Genomic DNA, 18,498 nt, shown 5'->3' on the forward strand with positions numbered 1-18,498 from the left:
TGAAAAAGGCATCTGATTCAGGATAATAAAACACTTTCTTAGGGATTTTTTAATAAAGCGTCTCCCAATTATATGACAAACCCATTTAAGATTCCTTGGGACATATAATAACAGAAATAATCCTGTTCAATGAACCTCTGTTAGTAAACAACAGGTAATGTATGAAACAAGAAAACGCATGCTTGACATATGTATTTGCCGTTGTGACAAAGGTCCAGTAGACATTCCAGGTCAAAGAGGAATTCCTTCTTTGGACAGTGAGGTCCTCTAAATGTTTCTGTTTGTAGATGGTAATATACTTGTACTGCCGTGGGCCCTAAAACTCCATTGAGCATTATGGAAAATATTTACATAATAAAAGGTTTGGTGTGTCTATCTACCAAGTAGATGAAAACTATCTATTATCCAGCAGATTTTATTTATATATATTGTTAGGCTCATAACTGAACAAGAAAGAGACTAAGTTGGAAAGACTTTGGGAAACTGCAAAACTCTTTTACTGGCCCCAAAAGTGAAGGCTCATTTTTTTTTAAATACTACCATTCTGCAGGTGTTGCTATATGGCAGCAAGACATGAAACATAACTATCTATGAAAAATCCAACTGAATATCACACAAAAGGCAATGGAGAGCTACACGGTATGAGCAGGCTGCACTATGGAACTTGGAAGAACAGCAGTACAGAATAGCATTATGGAATTTTATAGCTGGAAAGGAAGACAGCCCAGCTAAGTGGTAAGAATGAGGGGTGACCAGTGGTTTGCCACTCCACATGTAATGAGAAGGAGGTAAGGCCTCCGGCATATCAAGTGCAAGACCCTTCGATGCAAATTCATAGGAGGACAAAGACAAGAGTCAAGAGGACAGCCAGGCATGGATGGGTTACAATAGGCATCACTGGAAGTTCCAGATCAATGAGATCACAGATTCATTTGAGTATTGGGAAGGGAGAAAATATGCTTCCCCATTTTAACATCTAGTTGGTGTTTTTTGTTATTTTTTTTCAATGTACTTTGTTCTGCTTTAGATTACTAATTTGTGTTACCCTTTGTGAGACTTAATAAGTGAAACAAAGCTGCAAAATATATATTTTTTTAATGGAACCATGGATCCTAACATTTGGAACAGTAAAAAAAAAAAAAAACTATATACACCAGAAAGTGTAGCAATAATAGGAATACAGTGTTAAGTCAGTCCTCTCAAAGTAGGAGACGCAACAGGAAAGCGGAAAAGTAACCCGACATTCAGAGAGCAAGGAATAAAGTGTTCTCTTCCAATGGGGATGCCAGCTTTACTGATGACTCTCTGATGCTATGGGTGTGACTTCTGTCTCTGCTGGAGCAGGTGTGGAATCTGTCTCTGTGCCCTCTGACGCTGCAGGGGTGACCGTGGTGGGAGCAGCCTCTGCCATTGTGAGAACAGCCTCAGCTGTGGTTGGGGTAGTCTCTGATGGTGGATGGCTAGGTTCTACTTCAACTTCCATTTCTGCTTCCTGATTCTGAACTGTATCACTTTCTTCTACCATGGCAGGTGGAGGTAGCAGAGCCTGATGAGAAAGAAGAAAATATTTCAGCATGCCTACAAGTTTCAAAAGACAAACAAAAAAACATCGTTTATACACCTTCGTCCCTACTGTCACATTTCCTTCCCCGGTTACAAATATTGTTTATTCCCTTCTCTGGTGCCACGTACCTAGGCTTCTCTGATTAGAAATATCAGAATCACAGGATACTAGTCTGACTCTCTCATTTTACAGATGAGGAAATCGAGGCTTAGAGAGGGGAAGGGATTTGCCCCAGGTCACAGGAACAGTAAGAACTGGAATTCAAGGCTAGGTCACTAGACTCCAAACTCCAATCTCTTTCTACTTTACAATTGTTGCCTCTAAGCAAACAAAATAGTAATGTAAAGATGACACTGAATCTTCATAACAGAACAAGCCTGCCAAGGTCCAGCACACAATGCAGGCGTTTTATTCCCATTAATATTTGTGAACTGAAGCGATAAGAGAGCAGCATTAAACAATAATAATTACTAAGTACAGAGAGCGCTCCGGACTTCAGAGTAAGTACGGACACAGAGGTCTGGAGCCTGCCTCTGACTCTTAGCTTTTCAGCCCCAGGCAGGGCACTTCACCTCAGACAATTAGCTGACCTCAGCAGTGAGCACAGCATTTTGTAAACCATAATGGCCAATGCCATCAGAGAGTGGGAAGAGGAAAGAGGGGCAAAGGGACAGAAGCAGTAACAGCAGCTTTCTCACATGGACTTGACGAGGCCCAAGCACTTTACCATCTCCAATAACCCAATGCATTTCCTCAAAGAGGCATAAACACATTTGTCATGACTGAATCCCACCACTGTTATCATTTTACATTGGGCGTTCTTAACCTGGAAGTACACAAACCTCCAAGGGATCTAAGGACAGATTTCAATGGGTGCGTGAAGTTAGGTGGGAAAAACATTAGAACTTTATTTTGCTAACACCTCATTGTAATTTAGCATTTCCTTAAGGGGTTCACCAGACTGCCAAACGAGCCCATGACACAGAAAAAGTTAAAAACTTCTGCTTACATTCACTGAAATGGTCCTTTATATGATTCTCAACAGAATTTGGTTATGTGCATGAGGGCAGCAGCAATGTGCGTTTATACATTTTCTTTCTCAATTTAAACTGTGACAATGTGAGGGGGCGGGGAACTTGATCGTAACAACTAAATGACAATAAAGGACTGGGCATTATGGATTCAAACATATTAAGTTAAAAATAACAATGATACTTGGCATAGAACTTGGTTTTGATGATAATTCAATTAACTATTGTTCCTAATTAATTTTTATAACACAGAATAACCTCTTTTTTACAGATATCAAAACTGAAGCACAGAAAAGTGGGCTGAGTCGGTGAGGATCACAGACTGGCAATAACGCATTCAAAAAGGGTGCTACCAGGGCTAGTAGGGTTGACTTTTGTAATTCTCATCCTCAAATATTCCGAAAGGCATAAAATTTTCATTTAACAAAATTTCCAACATTCTCTGGAAAGTATTCATTTTTTTTTTGATCGTTCTATATTGCCACATTTGCTTCCTGGGAAAATGGGCATTTAGGGTTTACAAAGGCATTTCCTCAGACCTTTTATTTCAGGGGGGAGGGGCAAGTGAGAAGAAAATGGGTAATATAGGCTTAGAAAAGTACAGGAGAAAGAAAGCTCACAGGTTCTGGAATCAGAGGACCTGAGTTGAAATCTCAGGTCAGCCACCTCTCTGAGCCTATTTTCTGAATTGCAAAATGAGAAAGTTGTACCCAGCAGTCTCTGGGGGTCCCTTCAGCTCTTGACCCTATCTGTATTACTTGTGTGGAGACCTCAGAGAAGGCATTCCTTCTACCAATACAGATCAACAGTTTAGTCACTTGTGGACTTCAAGAACTGCCTTGGGCACTACGAGGTTCCACAGCCAGTATACATGTCAGGAGGTTGGACTGGAAACAAATCTTCCTGACTGAGGCCAGCTCTCGATGTACTACCATCACGCCACAGTCTCCAGGGTTGTGAGCAGAATCAGATATGTGCTTCACAAACTATGCAAACTCTCAAGTGCCATAGAAATGTGAGTCAGTATCATCATGTTTAATTCTACTAATGTGTCATAACCATGGCAGGAGTTGGGGATAGTGAGGAGTCTGAACTCATGATCGTGTTGGTACAGAGAACCTTCCTCAGATCAGACACTGTTTCTTCAGTTTATAGTTTTAGTCACCTAGGGCTGAGACAGAAGATGACTTGCCCAGGCAGCGTGTATCAGAGGCGAGATTTGGATCCAAGTCCTTGGCCCTAAGACTTGCTCTCCCATCCATCACGTCATACAAAGTTTGTCCATGGAGCAGAGATACAATACTAATAATTTAAAAAACCCTTTGATCTCAAATTGTGAATTCAGAAGGTGCTCGAGGAAGACACTAAAAATTATCTTAAAGCATTCTTTAAAAGAATATATTCTTTTAATGAAATATTACAAAATAGTCTTTTTTTAGATAGTTGGAGGCATCTATTACAAAGGAATCTTCAATCTATTGTTTCACTGAACCTTTCCTGATAGAGAATCCTAAATGAACAGATGACCAAAACCCTACAGAATTAAAAAGCAACACCAGACTGTGCACATTCAGCTCCTTCCTTGAAAGCCAAGCACCCTACAGACTACAGAATGACTGCATTATGCAAGACCCTTCTCTAAAGAGAAGCAGGCTCCAGTCACCTCACCTGATTATAATGATGCGTGCTCTGGATCATAAGCATGTACATGTTGTACACAAAGTTCGCCATCTGAGGCATATTTTTTATTATCTGCACAGGGTGAGATGGGTTCTCTCCATTCTGGAAAGGGAAGAAAAAGGAACGTTAACAACAGTGATGCCCCTTTACCCACCATGTGTGAGAAAAGAATTAGCTTTCAGAGGGGGTGAGAAAAACGGTCAAAGGAAGGAGCTTAGAGTATCCACTAAGGGCCTTATGGGTAGTAACTAAAACTGAAAATTAGAAAGGGATTCAAAGAAAACTTTGCTCAGTGGCTTTTCCTATACTTAGAACACTGTGAATCAATTTATTTTGTTCCACTCATAAAATTAACATCACCATGAGTTTAAAATGGGTATTACGGCATAATCATTTGTTCAGACAAGACTATTCCAACTGAATTCATGCAAAAGAGAAAGAAGAAACAAAAAAGAAGTGAAATTCATAAAGGCTCTTTCTAAGCCAGCGGGTCAAATGCAAATAGAAATGGGGGGCCACTAACCCATGTAGGCTGCATGACTGGTTTAGTTTTCAAATGTAATATTTATATTTTATTATACTTTTACTTATCTTGTTAAGTATTTCCTACTTACATTTTTATCTAATACAGGCCACCTGTAGCCCATGACATCTCTGACCTAAATCATACTGGACAAAACTCTACCATACTCTCTACTTTTCTATAAAGACTCACTTAGTAAGATCTAATTCAATTCTGTCATTCAGAACAGTGACCAAGGAGCCTCTTCCCGTGTACTATACACGATAAAAAGGCAAAATAAATTCAGGGAAAAGAAAACATCATTTTATAAGACTAATTCTAGCACTGGGGCCATATTAGCACTGGGAGCTTTGGCAGGCTCTGGATGGACCATGTGGCCTCCGAGATCCCTTCGAGTTCTAATTCTACAGGCCGATGGGGGCCACCAAATATTCAGGGAAAACAAGTGCTACGAGTCTTATGAATAACTCAGAGTCTGTGCAAGTGGGGTATTCATCAAATCCAAGGACATCTCAGAGCTGCCAGGGGTATGTGGTTCTCCAGAACACTGGTAGGCATTCTTTGGGTTGAAGATCATTTTCTGCCCTGGGCACAATATCTCAAGTGAAAAGAACATGCAAGTTATTTACAGGGCGCTCTGCTTTGGGCCACCTTCAAAAAACGCAATGAAAAAACAAAAGAATCAAACCAATGTAATTACAAAAATGTAATTCAAACCTGAGGAGTAAATGGATTATACCATTTGTTCACCTTTTACCTCTTGTGCAGCTCTCTTTAAAACCAGCACCTCTTTGCACATGCTCCTTCCCCATCGGGAATGTCCTCCAGTAATTCATGCCCTGGCGTCTTTCTAGGAAGTTCTCGCTTATTTATTCATCTCCTACCTTCTTCTCCACACTCACATACTACCACCTACATTGCTGTCTGAGAGCAGACATTTGCCAAAGGCATGAGAAGACGAGCTCTTCAGGGATGAGAGGTGACCTGTGATTTTTTAGTATTATCTCAAAGCACTTACTTGAGTGTTCTTTCCACAAATAGTGTGCACAAGAGGAAAAGTGGGGAAGAAACATCTATATATATCCCTTAGAATGTTTAATAACTGATGTCAGTAACAAAATCATCCACATACCTTTCTGGTAGTAGGGAAATGCTCTGTGGGAATTATCTGTAAATGAAGTGGGCGGGCTGTGAGTTGGTTAAAAGCTGGAGTTAGTTCGAAGCAGTTCTGGAAGAGGGACACTCTTGCAAAGATATAAAGTCCAAGTCTGGCTCTTGACATGGCCACCACTAAACGACGAACATCTCTTTGGGAAACAGAGAAGAAAGAATACATTTCCACTTTATTGCTATATTCTTACATATTTTTCTCATTAGGCATAGCAAAGCCTGCCACTGAACTCTAGTAAAGGAAATATGTCACAGTACTGCACAGCTAGTCACACTTTAATAAAATCATGTGGAACTAAACAAGACAAGTTAGTGTTTTGCTACTGAGTTCTATCTATAGGGAACAAATCAGGATGCTTAATCAGAGAAATAAATCATTTCACTGATACAAAAGTCAAAGCAACTGGACCGTACCATGGCAAAACCATACAATTTGGTTTGCAATGACCCATCCGTATGGTCCCCATGAGTGATTCAAACATGCTGCCAACTCACAATGGTCAGCTCAAAGGTCTGGCCATGCTGTGACCCATCTGTGTGTAGACACAGCCTAGCTCTTGTTTCCTTAACAACCAGTAATGACATTTCAAATTCTAAACATAAATTCTGGAAGGTCTATGAATTATCTATAATTTATAAAATGAAAAATAAAACAGAGTTCACATAAACTCATCCACCATATTACAAAAGCTCACAGTCCATAGTTATTCCCTACTATAGAAGCATTTGTTTGGATTGGAAGAAGCCATTTCAATCTCAACAACAAAGGGCAGTTTGGTGGACCCCCATTTTCAAATGGTGAATTGAAAGTCAGAGACACTTGCAAATGTGCTTCTTAGAGTTATTGAAGTATTTGGTCAAAATCCAATTTTCCACTACTTTTCTGACGACTACTTATATTTTTGAGTACCCTGTCAAGATAGAAGGTATCTTAAAAAACATGTCTGGCACATTAAATTCTATGGCCTGAAATGACTGTGAGAAGGGAAATAGTATAAGCTGGTTAAAACTTCCTGTCACATCATGTCAGTCTTAGTCTCTGTTTGTGGCCTCTTATCAGATAGAAAAGGGTAGGGAGAAACGTGCTCAAACATCACCCACACCTCCAGAAGCATCTGGTCACATTCTCAACTGAACAAAAAAAAAAACAGAGAAAATCCTATCTTAAACCTATCCTATTCCAGGCTTTGCCTAATAACTTACGTAACAAGGCATTGCTGAGACCTAGAAGAAAAGGAGGACAATAGATCTTCCAACAATTCATGACTAGGCAGGAATACCTTTGTTATCTTCCCTCTTTCTACCTCCTTCTAAATACCTTCGCCACGTCCGTAAGAGAAGCTCTGCTTAGGCAATGACAACCCAACCCAGCAACCCTATTCACTTATTGACCCTGACAGGCACAATCGGGGAATGAGGGAACTTGAGACAATGCGCAGTTGGGCCTGCATCAAACAAAGCTATTTGCTGTGGACATATACCAAAAACACTGTTTAAAGACAAGGTTAGCCGGAATATCTGGAACCACCTAATACTAAAGTGGCCACCATTAACTGCTTTCCTAGTCTTCAAACAAATCATTAAAGCCATTTTAGCTCTACAGGAGAGGCAAGCAACAAACCACCACTCTGGTCTAATTCCAACACGTGAGTCATGATGAAAAAGTCTCACTGCTCTACTCTGGGCCAACCACTTCTATTTAAAGCTGCCTGGTCCCTCCAAATGAAGTTAAGGGCCTGAACTATGGATGTTGGGAAAGCAGCCAGAATTCCCTACTTCTCTGTCTTACAAAGAGCATCATCCAGGCTTAAAAGAGGTTTTTGGAAAAGAAAATAGTACAAGGTGGGGTGCCATCCCTTCAGCTTACCATGTGTGTTCTAGGATTAAGAAGAAGATGGTATCATGGTGAGGGTGAAAGAGTGGGGTAAATAGAAGATGGGTCTCCTCCTTGTATGTCAAAGATATGGAGTCAGACATATAATACATTAGTAAGCTCACTGATGAAATGTTATTAATATTTGGTAAAAATTAATTTCTTCCCAGTGACTAGCAAATTGTTTTTCTTTACCTTCAACTTTCATATTTACTTTCTAAATGGAAAAATTTTATTGAAAGTTCGTGGAATTTGGTGACCAATCTAGCAGTGGCAACTAGATAAATGAAATCATGAATTCCAGTCTAACATATTCTCCTCTACAAAATGACAGCACAAAGGAAAAGAGGAAGCTGGCCACTCAAAAGAACATTTCAGCAGACTCTCTGATTCATCATCTATTACTTAAGACTATGATTTAGTGTATACTGATGGTTAATGTAAGAAGAAACTGAACTCACATCTTTTAAAACCTTTTTATAGAATCATATTCTCGTTAGTGCCTTTCCTTAGAAAGTAGGTAAGAAGTACAAGAGAGGGAGGCTGGAAGTTAAGGAAGAGCTCAAGTAGAGATTGAGAATACAAAGGAACCAATGTTTATTGTGGTAAGAGCATCACTGAACTCAGCAAAGTAAAAATAAAGATAAGACCATTCAGATCTCAGTCAACAAATTCCCCCTACTTGAAGCAGGAAATAAATACAGACAGACAGACAGACACACACACACACATACACACACACACACGCAAGCACATGCACACACACGCACGCAAGCACACACACGCACACGCACACACGTCTGACATCTCCACGAAAAATAAAAGCAGGAACAACCTGTGTTTAAAAATAGTAAGGACTTGAAGCAATTTCTTGAAACAGCATTTTTACTTACCCTTACATAAAATGTTATCAGACTAATGGGACCTGATTACTAGGTTAAGCCCCAAACAGATCTTGACTACAGTGGTAACTCTATGGGAGCTTGATTTTATTTTTAAGTATGGGCATTTATTACTCATCAGACAAAACAATAAAAAGAATTCTTACAGTTTTACTGGTAAGTCATTTGAGATGGAGGTTTACATAAAACTAAACTGCTGCTTGATAATAAGAAGATGCTATTCCCATAAATCTCTAACACATAAATACACCGCAATAAATGACAAAAATAGATTATGGTTTGTTTTGACAATTCTTAATCCTAGGAAGGCAAATGGCTCCTTTATCCTTTAACGCTGAGGCTGAAACATTCAGGGGGAAAAGTGAGGAACCAAGGCCAACCACAGCTCACACACACAATTAAAAACTTTCATAAACAGATTATTTTTTCACCTTCCAACTCTTTCAAATTTTGAGTTATTATCAAACTTTTAACTGCTTTGAGATGAGTTTTTAAGGATATTATGATATAATTCTCTATATACATTTCTTTTAAATGATGCATTGTTAAGTACCAAGAGACTTGGTACTTAGGATAAGGAATCTTATTTTAATGCATTTCAATAACTAGGATTAAAGCTTACCGTCACACTGAAATGCACAATTCTAACACCCTTTTTATCTTTTAAAACATAACAATGATATTATCCAACTAGAAAAGCTCAAAAAAGGCACCAATGCAATAGAAATATACTCAATACCTTAATCAGATTACTTCTTTACCTACCTCAGGTGGCCCACTGCTCTAGTTCGTACTAGAGAAAGAAGAATATAGTCGTTCTGCTGACCTTGGAATCTGTCCACTGTTGTCACCTAGAAAGGAAACCAACATGGACTTTTCAAAACCATATTGGAAATAGTATCATTTCTTCAGATCACTAGTATATGTGAAAATTAAAATATCCTATATACTTGAACCAAGACCTGGGATGGGCAGAATCAATAATGCTAAGGAACACTGTGAATATGAAGAGTGATACACTGCATAAAGAAAGCCCTGGTCTTTATTCTATTGCCTTCTGAGGGTTTTGACTTGTTTCTTTGATTCTAATAGAATACACTGATATTATGCTATCTGGAGCCCAAGAAAGACTGGCATGAGAGTTTACTGCATTAATGCTAAAAAAAAGTAATATTCCAGACATACAGTATTATGAATATGTTTCACTTCAACAATGTAACAAACTAAGAGCCTGCTCATTGGTTTTCCATCAATGTCCAATCAAATCCAGAGGGCTAATCCTAATCTAAATGTTTCTATTTAGTACAGGATCTCCACCGTTTCTCTTATTTCTCTATAAGCTTAAAACTACACTCGCTTTAAAATTTTCATCATTTCCCTCAATTCTATTCATGTCCACATTCGTCCAGGGCCTGGAACTTCTACAGCAATCTTTAAAACATTTGGCTTTCCTTCATTCATTTCTTAATTTGAAAAGGAAGCCATCATCAGGCTACCTAAAGCAAAATCACTTTCAACCAGGATATCTAAGAAGCAGTGCTACAAACTCTTTGTTCTTTTTTAAAATAAGAAAGGTAAGTCTGTTATGCCCTAAAGACACCAAAATGAGCATACTATTAAATAATCACTATTACACTAAAATTTCTGAGTGATTCAAACTCTTACAATTTGTAGTTTCCTTCTACAATTACATCAGAATTAATATACAAATAAAGAAGATTTTACCAAAATAGCTCTCTGAATTATGTTTTATTTAACAGGCCATATCAGAGTGAATAGCAGAAAGCCAGAAATTATCCCATATGTAGGTACTGATTTAGGATAGGCCCTGTTTCAAACTTTCCTTTCTATAAAGTGAGAATAAAACTTTCTTTCAAGGGATAGGATATGAGCTAATTAATAACTACAACCTACTTTGAAAATGTAAATAGTTGGGGGTGGAGCCAAGATGGCAGAGAAAAGGCTGGAACTCACCTGAGCTCTCCCCAAAATCCTTCTCAACAACTTTAAATAATGCCTCAGAACAAATTCTAGTGGGGGAGAACACACAAAAGGACAGGGGGAAACAATTTGACAGTCCAAGACAAATTAGAAGGTCAGCAGTAAAGGTCTGTTGCACCAGGGTGAAAGTGGACCTCAGTCCAGTGCAGGCTATGCCCTAGAACAGCAGCAGGTTTTGGGGAGGGCGAGGGCAGGGGGATGACACTAAATCAGTGGTAGCGGTGGTGGTTTCTGAACCTCTCAGCCCACAGAGAGAAAGGGGGCAGAAAACTGATCAGAAGGAGATTATAAGGGACCCTTTGCAGGCACCAGGGGCGGATCCTGTTGAATTGCCAATGCTTAGATCTAGGTCACTGTCCCAGATCTCAATCCCAGGGCAAGGAGGAACACTAGCACACCAGAACTTGTGGCCACAAGGGAACTAGGACCCTAGTCACAGGACCAGGCCAGAAAAGAGCTCTTGTGGTCACTCATAGACCAGAAGAGTAGTAAACATACCTATCTGTATATCATTCCACCTTAGAAGAACCCAGATCATCTCTGAAAACAGTTGTATAAAAAACTTTTAAGCTTGGGGTAGTACCCCCTCCACCCACCTTAGCACAGTTAAAAATCAAGAAATAGTCTGGAAAAACAAACAAAGAACAGAAAAAGATCCTGACTTACAGAAAATTACTATGGTGACAGAGAAGAAAACACAAACATAGAAGCCAATCAAGTCAAAACTGCTACATCTAAAGTTTTATAGAAAAATATAAAATGATCTTGAGTCATGGAAGAGGTGGAGAAGAATTCTAAAAATCAAGTAAGAGAGGTGGAGGAAAAATTGGGAAGAGAAATAAGAGTAATGCAAGAAAATCATGAAAAAAACAGTCAGCAGCTTGGTAAAGAAGAACAAAAAAATACTAAAGAAAATAGCACCTTAAAAAACAGAATCAGCCCAAAAGGGAATCTGAATGGATTCTGGAGGAGCAGAATCCAACAGGAGACGGCCTGTGGCAGATTCACAGTTCAGGACAGACTGAAAGGTCAACAGGAAGAATCTGCTGTGCAGGGCTGCAAGAGCTCACAGTACACAGGCTGTACTAGTGTGTCCCTGCCATGGCAGGGCTGAGCAGGAAGCCCTGGGTGATCTGAGGCAGTGGCCACACTCCAGAATCTTGGGCATCTCAGCGCAAGATGGGAGTTCAATGGAACCCAGCAAGTCAGAGTCCAGGGCCACAGGTATCTGTAGCGGCTGCTCCAGAGACTATCAGCCCACAGATTAAACGTCTGTAAGTCACCTACTTGAACTTCCAGGAGCCAAGATGGCAGAGTGATCAATAAATACTCTCCCCTTCTCATTGCTGACCTTGAAAGACCCATAAAATATTTCCCCAGGAAAAATCCTGGAACAGTGGAATCAGCCAAAGGGGTTATCTGGCCTGTGAGGCTAGGAAGATCGCTAAGGAGAGTCCCTCTTGCTGTGGCTGAAGGGGCCAGTGCAGGACCAGAGCTGTCCCAGAAAGCCCCACCTCAGCAAACCAGGAGAAGATCCTGAGCCTCCGGGGCGGAGGGCGGGGGGGGGGGGGGCGGTGTGATACTTGCAAATGCCAACACCAGGACCCCAGGAGTGCCTCAGCACTGCAAGGGAATCAGGGAGACACTAGCGCAGATCGGATCACCAACTGTTGACCTGGCCTATGCTCTAGCACAGCAGAGACCACCTCCTGTGGGCAGACCATCCCTCCCCCACACTTAATGCAGGTAGCTACAGGGTAACTCCAGGGAAACACAGAAAGACCTCACCTGGCCTCTGTTTTCAAACACTAGTCAGTTCAGCACCAGGTAAGTTGCAGCATTTTAACTTCTAGCTGAAAGAACCAGAGGCTACAACACACAAAGCCTCAAGTTCAAGGCACAAGAGCTGTGGGACAGAGCCCCTTGTGCCCCAGAAGCAGGGATCTACTTTAGAAGTCAGGAAAAGGGTGATCATCATCAGTAAAACGCAAAGCAGAAAAGACCATAGAACTTTTCTATGGGGACAAGGACCAAAACACGAATACCAAAGAGGTCAGCATTGAGACTGTATTCCCATCAGAAACTTCAGAAAGGAATATGAACTGGTCGCAAGCAAAGAAGCAATCCTGGAAGAGCTGAAGAAGGATTTTAAAAGTCTAATTAGAGAAACAGAAGAAAAACTGGCCAATGATTTTAAAAATATGAAAAGAAAAATCACAGAAAAATTTAAAAGGTGAATTGGACAAATGGAAAAGGAAGTACAAAACCTAACTGGAGAAAATAACTCCTTAAAAGGAACAACTGAACAGATGGAAAAGGCGATGCAAAAGCTAACTGAAGAAAACAATTTGATAAAAATTAGAATCAGGCAGGTAGGAGCTAATGACTCTATGAGACATCAAGAATCAGTCCAACAGAATCTAAAGAATGACAAGACAGAAGAAAATGTAAAATACCTAATTGGAAAAACAACTGACCTGGAAAACAGATCCAGGAGAGAAAATCTAAGAATTACTGGTATATCAGAAAGCCATAATAAACAAAAGAGCCTGGACAATATCTTCCAAGAAATCATGAAGGAAAACTGCCCAGAAGTTCTAGATCCAGAGGACAAAACAGTCATTGAAGGAATCCACCGTTCACCTCCTGGGAACTAGGGATCCCAAACTAAAAACACCAAGGAATATCACTGCCAAATTCCAGAACTATCAAGTGAAGGAAAAAATAATGCAGGCAGCCAGATTCAAATATCAAGGAGCTACAGTCAGTATCACACAGGACCATGCAGTTTCTACACTAAAAGACTGAAGGAACTGGAATATGATATTCTGTAAGGCAAAGGAGCTGGAACTACAACCAAGGATCAATTACCCAGCAAAGTAGAGCATAATATTTCAGGCAAGGAGATGGACATTCAATGAAATAAGGGATTTCCAGACCTTCCTGATGAAAAGGCCAGAACTCAATAGAAAATTCGATCTTCAAACATATGTCTCTAGAGAGGCATAAAAAGGTAAATGGAAAAAAAACCCAAAAACTTGTTATTCAATATGGGCAAACTGTTTACATCCCTGTAAGGGAAGATGATACTTGGTAATCTTCAGAACTGCATATCCATCATGATATATAAAAGAGATATACATAGAGGGAATGGGTATAAAGTAAATGAAGTGATGATAAAAATGTGATTTAAAGGTACGAAGAGATTGTAACAGGAGATGTGAAAAGAAGGAGGCAGAAAATGGTCAATTACATGACAGGAAAAGGCACAAAAATATATTACAGTAGAGGGAAATGGAAGGGAGATGAGCATTGTTTGAGATTTACTCTCATCTGATTTGGTTCAAGGAGGGAACAACAAACTCAGTTAAGTATAGAAATCTAGCTTTATAGGCAGTAGGAGGGCAAGGGGGAAAGAAAAGGGAGGGGAGGCTAAAAGGGACGAAAGAAGTAGTAAGGGAAAAGGCGAGTAAAAGGGAGTGGGGCTGAAAGAAGGAAGAGAAGACTGAGGGACGCAGTAGTCAAAAATTAAAACTCTATTGAGGAGGGGATGAGAGAAGGAAGAACTAAAAGCACAAATGGGGGGAAAGAGGATGGAGGGAAAGACACAGACAGTAATCATAACTGTGAATGTCAATGGGAGGAACTCTCTCATAAAATGGAGGTGGAGAGCAGAACGTTTAAAAAACCATAATCCAACAATATATTGTTTACAAGAAACACATTTGAAATGGGGGGATACACAAGGTAAAGGTAAAAGGTTGGAGTAGAATATATATTGCTTCAGCTGATGTACAAAAAAAAGCAGGGGTAGCAATCTCAGACAAAGCAAAAGCAGAAATAGATCTAATCAAAAGAGAAAGGGAAGGAAACTATATCCTGCTAAAAGGTACCATAGACAACAAAGCAATATCATTACTAAATATATATGCTTCAAGTGGTATAACATCCAGATTCTTAGAGGAGAAGTTAAGGGAATTACAGGAAGAAATAGATAGCAAAATTACACTAGTGGGAGACCTCAACCTCCCCCTCCCTCTCTGAACTTGATAAAACTAACCTCAAAATAAACAAAAAGAAGTTAAGGAGGTAAATAAAGCTCTGGACAAGATAGATATGATAGATCTCTGGAGAAAACTGAATGGGGATAAAAAGGAATGCGGTACATGGCACATATATAAAAAATGACCATGTACTAGGGCATAAAAACCTCACAATCCAGTGCAGAAAGGCAGAGATAGTCAATGCATCCTTTCTCAGATCATAATGCAATAAAAATTATATCTAATAAAAGGTCATGAAAAGACAGACCAAAAATTAATTGGAAACTAAACAATCTAATCCTAAAGAAGGAGTGGGTTTAAACAACAAATCATAGGCACAATCAACAGCTTCATTCGAGAGAATGACAATACTGAGACAACCCACTAAATCTTATGGGATACTGCAAAAGCAGTTCTTTGGGGAAGTTCTATATCTTTGAATGCCTACATGAATAAAATAGAGAAAAAAGGGATCAATGAATTGAGCATACAGCTTAAAAAGCTCAAAAAAGAATAAATTGAAAATCCCCAAGTAAATATCAAATTAGAAATACTGAAAACCAAAGGAGAGATTAATAAAATTGAAATTAAGAAAACTATTGAACTAATAAATAAAACTAAGAGTTGGTTTTATGAAAAAACCAATAAAATTGATAAACTTTTGGTCAATTTGATTAAAAAAAAAGAAAGAAAACCAAATTAGCAATATCAAAAATGAGGAGGAAATTAAAACAATAATTAGAAATTACTCTGCCCAACTATATGCCCATAAATTCGACAATCTAAATGACATGGATGATTATTTTAAAAAAAATATAAATTCCCTAGATTAACAGAAGAGGAAGTTGAATACTTAAATAACCCCATCTCCAAAAATGAAATTGAATAAGCCACCAATGAGCTCCCTAGAAAAAAATCTCCAGGGCCAGATGGATTTACAAGTGAATTCTATCAAACATTTAAAGAACAGTTAATTCGAATGCTATATAAACTACTTGGGAAAATTGCTGAAGAAAGAGTCCTACCAAATTCTTTTTATGATTACCGATAACGGTTCTGACACCTAAACCAGAAAGAGTCAAAAGAGAGAAAGAAAACGATAGACCAATTTTTCTAACGAATATAGATGTAAAAATTTTAAATGAAATTTTAGCAAAAAGAACACAGTGACTCATCATGAGAATAATACATTATGATCAGGTAAGATTCATAACAAGAATGCAAGGCTGGTTCAATATTAGGAACACTATTAGCATTATTGACCACACCAACAATAAAACTAACAGAAACCACATGATTATCTCAATAGATGCAGAAAAAGCATTCCTACTGAAAACTCTGGAGACCATAGGAATAAATGGAACTTTCCATAAAATAACAAGCAATATCTAGCAAGCATTATATACAATGGGGAAAAAGTTAGATGCACTTCCAACAAGATCAGGGGTGAAATAAGGATGTCCATTATCACCACTATCAAGCAACATGGTACTAGAAATGTTAGCTGTAGTAATAAGAGAAGAAAAAGAAACTGAAGGAATTAGAATAGGCAAAGAAACTAAGTTATCACTCTTTGCACACGATATGATGATATACTCAGAGAATCCCAGAGAATCAAAAACTACTTGAAATAATAAACAACTTTGGCAAAGATGTAGGTTACAAAATAAACCCACATAAATCATCTGCATTTCTATATATTAGCAACAAAGCCTAACCACAAGAGACAGCAAGAGAAATCCCATTTAAAGCTACAATAGACACTATAAAATATCTGGGAGTCTACCTGCCAAAACAAACCCAGAGACTATATAAACACAATTACAAAACACTTTTTGCACAAATAAACTCAGATCTAATAGGTGGAAAAACATCAGCTGCTCATGGGTAGGCTGAGCCAATATAATAAAAATGACAATTCTGCCTAAATTAACTGACCTATTCAGTGCCACATCAATCAAACTACCAGATAATTATTTTCTAGAGCTAGAAAAAATATCAAAATTCATCTGGAAGAACAAAAGGTTCAGAACATTATGGGAACTGATGAAAAGAAATGTTAGGGAAGGTGGCCTAATCCTACCAGATCTCAAATTGTATTTTAAAGCAGCAATTATCAAAACCACTTGGCATTGGCTAACAAACAGAGGGGTAGACCAGTGGAATAGGTTAGGTACTCAAGACATAGTAGTCAATGAATATAGCAATCTACTGTTTGATAAACCCAAGGACTCCAGTTTCTGGGATAAAAACACTGTCTGACAAAAACTGCTGGGAAAACTGGCTAACAGTATGGTGGAAACTGGGCATAGACCAATGTCTGATACTGTATACAAGAATAAAGTCCACGTGGGTACATGATCTAGATACAAAGATTGATACTATAAACAAATTAGTGGAGCAAGGAATAGTGTATTTGTCAGATTTGCGGAGAACAGAGAAATTTTTGACTAAACAAGAGATAGGTAACATTATGAAGTGCAACATGGATAACTTTGATTACATTAAATTCGGAAGTTTTTGCACAAACAAACCCAATGCAACCAAGATTAGGAGGGAAGCAAAAAACTGGGAAAGAATTTTTGCAACTAGTACCTGTGATAAAGGCCTCATTTCTAAAATATATAGAGAACTGAGTCCAATGTACAAGAATACAAGTCATTCCCCAATTGATAAATAGTCAAAGATATGAACAGGCAGTTTTCAGATGAAGAAATTAAAGTTATCTATAGTCATATGAAAAAAACTCTAAATCACTATTGATTAGAGAGATGCAAATCAAAACAACTCTGAGATACCACATCACACCTATCAGATTGACTAACATGACAAAACAGGAAATGATAAATGTTGGAGAAGATGTGGGAGAGTTGGAATACTAATTCATTGCTGGTGTACCTGTGAGCTGATCCAACCATTCTGGAGGGCAATTTGGAACTATGCCCAAAGGGCTACAAAAATGTGCATACCCTTTGACCCAGCAGTATTGCTTCTGGGACTGCATCCCAAAGAGATCATAAAAATAGGAAAGGGTCCCACACGCACAAAAATATTTATAGCAGCTCTCTTTCTGATGGCCATCAAGGGGATGCCCATCAATTGGGAAATGGCTAAACAAGTTGTGGTACATGAATGTAATGGAATACTATTGTGCTATAAGCAATGATAAACAGGAAGACTTCAGAGAGGCCTGGAAACACTTATACAAACTGATGCTGAGTGAAAGGAGCAGAGCCAGAAGAACTTTGTACACAGCAACAATCACAGTGTGAGAGGAATTTTTCTGGTAGACTTAGTCCTTCATAGCAAAGCAAGGACCTAAAAAATTCCCAATGGACTTTTGAGGCAAAACACTTCCATATTCAGAGAAAGACCTATGGAACTGGATAGCAGAATGAAGCAGACCATTTTCTTTTGTGTTATGTTTTGTTTTATAGTTTCTCCCATTCATTTTAATTCTTCTATTCAACATGACTATGATGAAATTGTATTTAATAGGAATGTATGTGTAGAACCTATATAAGATTGCAAGCCGTCTCAGGGAGGGTGTGGGGAAGGAGGGGAAAAAAATCTAAGATATATGGAAATGATTATAGAACACTGAAAACAAATTAAAAAACAAAAGCAAAACAGGCCAAATGGTAAAAGTTGCACAAAAATCCAGTGAAGAAGAATGTCTTGAAAAGCAGAATTGGCCAAATGGAAAAAGAA

At 38.7% G+C, this 18,498-nt stretch overlaps 1 protein-coding gene across 1 annotated transcript in view; it reads right to left on the reverse strand.

Annotated features, from left to right (window-relative positions):
• Positions 1-1,076: 1,076 nt before the first annotated feature.
• AQR (aquarius intron-binding spliceosomal factor) overlaps positions 1,077-18,498 on the reverse strand; it is a 127,952-nt gene continuing 110,530 nt past the window's right edge. The window contains exons 33-36 of the mRNA XM_072622850.1: positions 9,509-9,594; positions 5,931-6,105; positions 4,264-4,377; positions 1,077-1,546 (exon numbers count right to left, since the gene is read on the reverse strand). Of these exons, the coding sequence (XP_072478951.1) occupies positions 1,292-1,546; positions 4,264-4,377; positions 5,931-6,105; positions 9,509-9,594 (630 nt within the window). The 3' untranslated portion in view covers positions 1,077-1,291. The remainder of the gene's footprint in view (positions 1,547-4,263; positions 4,378-5,930; positions 6,106-9,508; positions 9,595-18,498) is intronic.

Source organism: Notamacropus eugenii, chromosome 7, assembly GCF_028372415.1.
Source record: "Notamacropus eugenii isolate mMacEug1 chromosome 7, mMacEug1.pri_v2, whole genome shotgun sequence".
NCBI classification, from domain to species: domain Eukaryota; kingdom Metazoa; phylum Chordata; class Mammalia; order Diprotodontia; family Macropodidae; genus Notamacropus; species Notamacropus eugenii.